Consider the following 4,493-nt stretch of genomic DNA (forward strand, 5'->3'; position numbering starts at 1 on the left):
ACGCTTTAACATGAATGGCGAAGGAGTGCATCTCTTTCACTGTCTCTTCCTGTCCTCTTCTCAGTCTTTGTTGTGGCACCTCTGCTATGTGTTATAGAAAGCACTTGGAATCATGTTCAATACAAAAACACCAAACTCGTGGGATTGCCCTAGCAAGCAGTTGGTAAAAACTAATTAAAACTGATATATATCAGCTTCACTTTCTAGCTGCAAAAGCACGTTTCTGCAAAAGCATGCAGTTTCCTGTCAGCACTTTTTGGCACAGAGTGTACTCAGAGTTAGGCCTTTCTTATATAAAGCAATATAATCAGCATATAAACATTTAAGATGATAAATTTAAAGCTCAACAGTAACTGCTATAAATATTATAACTACACATGTAGTGCTTTTGCTTAAGTAAATTATAGTTGGGATCATAATAAGAAAACATGTGTTTTTATTTTCTGTGTACCCTGGGTACAGACCAGTATAAATATGGGATTCTTCCCAATAAATGCTGTCTAATAATGCTTCACATTGCATTAAACACTAGATATGTAAGCAAACAAACAAAAACCCATAGAAGCCAGTTTTAATTATTAAATGTGACAATTACATGGAGATGGAAAGTAAACATGCTTATACACGTCTCTGTGATTACAGAAAATCCACACAGATGCTGTCAGAGCAGAGAATCTTTGATTTATCAGAATGATGAATGCAAATGATTTCATGAAATCTCACTCTTGTTCTGGGTTGTAAAATTCACCTGTCCAGTTAAACCGAATCCTTTGCAACACAGTTCTAAGAACCCTACCAACCTCATCCTCAGCTCTCTGCCTGTTGTCCTTTTCAGCTGAGTATTCATCCACATGTGTTTCAACTTCTCTCTCATTTTCAAGCAAATTGCTCAGGCTCTCAGCTTCAGCACAGTTACCATATGGCCACTCTCTGAGGTCTTCTGTGTTCAAGCCAAACAAATTCTTACATGATCTGCAAGGCTTCATTCTGGCACCATCACGGAGACAAAAAGCCTCACACCTGATATTTCCAGGTACTTCAATTGTTCCATCAAAGTAATCTTTCTGGACTGTGTTTGGATAATAGGTCATCACCGCACCAGATACATATTTATGCCATTTGCTAAGACAGGAGGCAGCAATCATAATTTTCCCAGCGTTAGGACCTTTGGTGGACATGGAGACTCCGCAGTACCTTTCTGATTTGTTGGTTTGGGATTTTTGAGAAATGCAGATGGTGGACGAGACGAAAGCTGTTTTTTTATTATTCTCTTCTAAGTCCAAGTCTGTGAGGAGATCTTGCAGACTCTGCTTTATTTGCTCTTCATTCTCTGAGTTATTTTGCAGGACGATCTGAAAACAGTTACAGATCTGGTCAAAGTGTTGCACCTGATTATATAGTTGTTTTTCATAGAAAGTTGATCAACATGTTTGTTTCGCTGCTTGACTTATTTAACTATGCAGGACCATTGGATGCTTTTGATTTAGACATTTTAAGATAGGGGGTGAAACATGTCACAAAAATCTATTTAATTTTAAATCAATAAGCAAAAATCCATCTTTGTTCTCACTAATTTATAATTAAATTTGCTAATTGACCTTTTTTTTTCTATTTTGCTATGCCGGGCTGTCAAAACACGCTGAATTTAGAGTCTTTGAGCTTAACAGATCCAGCAGCTACACAGTGACAGCATCATATACGCCTTGAAGACTGTAAGCATCTCCAATAATGAGTCTGTTAGACATTATTTAGAACTAACAAATTCTGAAGCAAGTCTCCAGCTCTCCTGCAGTCTCTGTGTTTGGTGGAGAAGTATAGCTAGAAGCATATGTTGAAGTATAAGGTACAGTATGGATTTTCTTTGGATTTCTCAGTAAAAAAGCACTTTGCATTATACTTTCCTAAAAACTGGAAGTTTGTCAGATTGACTGAAAATGTGAGAAGAGTTATCTTACCATGTCGAGCACACAGGAGAAGGGACTTCGCCTGGGAAGCTGAGTCGAATACAACTTAAAAGGCCTGGGATATCTTCTCATTAAAGAACCCAAAACAAAAGGATTAGGGAAGATTTCTTCTGGAGAAAAGGGGATGTTGTTGATTTTGCCCAGAAACAACATGCTGTGAAGGATCTGTTGAGTGAAAACATATTTGCTTATTGTTAGTAGTGATAAACAGGACTGTCTTAAAAGTGTCAAAGGTAACACACCTCATCCACCAAGTGTTGACTTCCCGGAGTCATGTAAGAGCCCCGAACCATCCTCTTGGTAATCTTGTAGGCATTAGTTTTGAACCTCCTTTGAGAAATTGTTGTCTTCTAAAATGATAATGATCGAGCAGTTAGGGATTTAAAAACACAGGAGATCTGATAACTTTGGCTACAGCAGAGTCTGCAGACATACCTATTTTGCTCTTGGTCGGCCTATTTTAAACATGAGAGAAAACATAGTTAGTGAAATGTTGATAACATACAATGACTATCATTGGTGGCTGAAAAGATGCCAGGTAACAAGTGAAAAGCTGCTACTTACCATCGCCACAGTCTAAGAATGAAACAGGAAACACTGAGCGAGTTGCCTCCATCTTAAAGCTGTTGATCATGTGATTTAAAGGAAAGCCACACCCAGCTCTTTCCTGGAATTTTACTCGACTGTAGAAAACTGCTCCATTTGCCCCGCCCACCCATGATCTTTAATATCTACCAAAAACAACCTTTTGGTTGTCAGTAACCAGCCGATCGTTTTCGCGATTAAAAAATGACTTTGTGCGGCGGCGTTCCCACCGCGAGCAGAACTCCGGCTCAAAAACCGCTGTTTTTGAACACTTTTATTTACTTAAGCATTTTAATGGGCTTACTTTGAAACAAAGTGCGATTGAATGATTATTGTTATGTGTTGCCTTGAATTCGGCTATGCTGTCTGTTAGACAGCTGTTTTCCTTTATTGTTGTTTTTGTATTGTTTGTAGCGAACGCTACTGGAATGTATAGATTAAGCTACGTAGCCAAGATAATTAATAATTTAACTGTTGTACATTGGTTGATGATGATTTGCATTGTTACATAGGCTTGCAGAAAAATATATTTGTTTACCGGTAAACTGAATCGAACTTGATGTGCTAATGGACGTTTTTCTGACCTACAGGTCAGGTTTTGTTCCCTCCCTTTGAATTAATCTTCTTCATATTGAAGTGGCGAGCCGGTAGGACCATTCTTTGTTTCCCCTCTTTCCCCCACTTAGCCGTCTTTGGATTACGGACATATTTCCCCATTTGTATGAAGCTGGACTCTAAGGAGGAATACCTTAAAAGTGAACTTTAAAAAGAAGAGGACCAAAAAGGACTTTTGCACAGAAAGATCACAGCATTGATTTATTATTTAATTGTGGGCATTTATGTTGTGTGTTGTGTTAATTATTTTGTTCCATTTCCCCTTTCCTCCATTTATTCAATATATTTTTGGTACAAGATATTGCAGTCTTTGGTCTCATCATTCACACCATCTAGGCTCCATAAAGAACTATTTCTTCTGCGCGTCAGTCAGTAAACTCATCCATTGAAATAAACTAGTCCTTAAATAACTTTGAGTTACACAGTGGCAAATGTAATAGAGAAAGACACAGGGCCACCTGAAATCTGTCGTCCTATCTGATTCAAAACCAACATGTAGGAGAATCTGGAATCTTTGATTTTGAGTTAAAAATAAAATATGGGTAAAATGCAGAAATGTTTTTACTAACATGTACTAACAGAGACTTGGAGGAGAGAGACCTAATGTTTAATAATCCACATTTCACTGTTTTACTCTTTGGTTCAGATGTGGATACTGTATTGTTCTTTCTTTGTGATTGTTTATGTTTAAGTTGTTTGTTGCTGGTTTTTAGTTTGTTGTTTGTCTGTTTGGAAGCTGACACAGTCTCTATGGAGATGGGTTTTTGGGGGGTAGCAGGAGGAGAGAAGCTGCAGAGAGGCGTGTAAGACTGCAACTCTGCTTCCTGGTCCCAACTCTGGATAGTCATATTTTGGGGGGTTTAATAAACTACTACTGCATGATGTAAAGCTGAAGTATTACACAGCTTTATGAACCTCCTGTTATCCTGGTAGACGAGTACAGCAATAAATCTTTTACTTGAACATCTTCTGGCTCCAATAAGCTTTGAAATGTGACCATGAAGTTAGAGACACACTGACTGAAACCCACAGCTGTGACTGTGGATCACATCCACACACAGTGTAGCTGCTGTCTCTGTGTGAGGTCTGTGTATATATGTACATATTTATGCTTATATTCATATTCTCTTATTCCCCTTTATTTGATATCCTAATTCTGTGCTGTGTAAAAGTTTGTCGGTGTTCTGCTGCTACAAACTGGATTTCCTGGAGGATAAACATGAGGGATTCATAAAGTTCTATCTCTCTGTTAAAATCCCCCAAAATAAATGAAATGTGAATTTCAGGCAGACGTGTTTTTAAAAGAGTCTCTTTAATGGAAAAATGTGT

The 4,493-nt window shown here is 38.0% G+C and overlaps 1 protein-coding gene across 2 annotated transcripts; it reads right to left on the bottom strand.

The window, feature by feature from the left end:
• Positions 1-555: 555 nt before the first annotated feature.
• LOC147337078 (uncharacterized) lies at positions 556-4,134 on the bottom strand. 2 transcript variants are annotated; one of them, XM_086285725.1, is made up of 4 exons: positions 2,400-4,134; positions 2,207-2,314; positions 1,956-2,129; positions 556-1,352 (listed from the first exon to the last, which is right to left on the bottom strand). In XM_086285725.1, exons 2-4 carry the CDS (start codon positions 2,255-2,257, stop codon positions 720-722), a joined length of 858 nt encoding a protein of 285 aa, XP_086141851.1. In that variant the 5' UTR covers positions 2,258-2,314; positions 2,400-4,134; the 3' UTR covers positions 556-719. The 2 variants fall into 2 exon arrangements, with proteins under 2 accessions (XP_086141851.1, XP_086141850.1); XM_086285724.1 differs by having other exon boundaries at positions 2,207-4,134.
• Between the last annotated feature and the right edge of the window lie 359 nt (positions 4,135-4,493).

Source organism: Aulonocara sp. 'chitande type north' Nkhata Bay, linkage group LG3 (assembly GCF_057382095.1).
Source record: "Aulonocara sp. 'chitande type north' Nkhata Bay isolate Kocher_YH1m ecotype deep benthic linkage group LG3, A_spYH_male_GT1.1, whole genome shotgun sequence".
Taxonomy (NCBI): domain Eukaryota; kingdom Metazoa; phylum Chordata; class Actinopteri; order Cichliformes; family Cichlidae; genus Aulonocara; species Aulonocara sp. 'chitande type north' Nkhata Bay.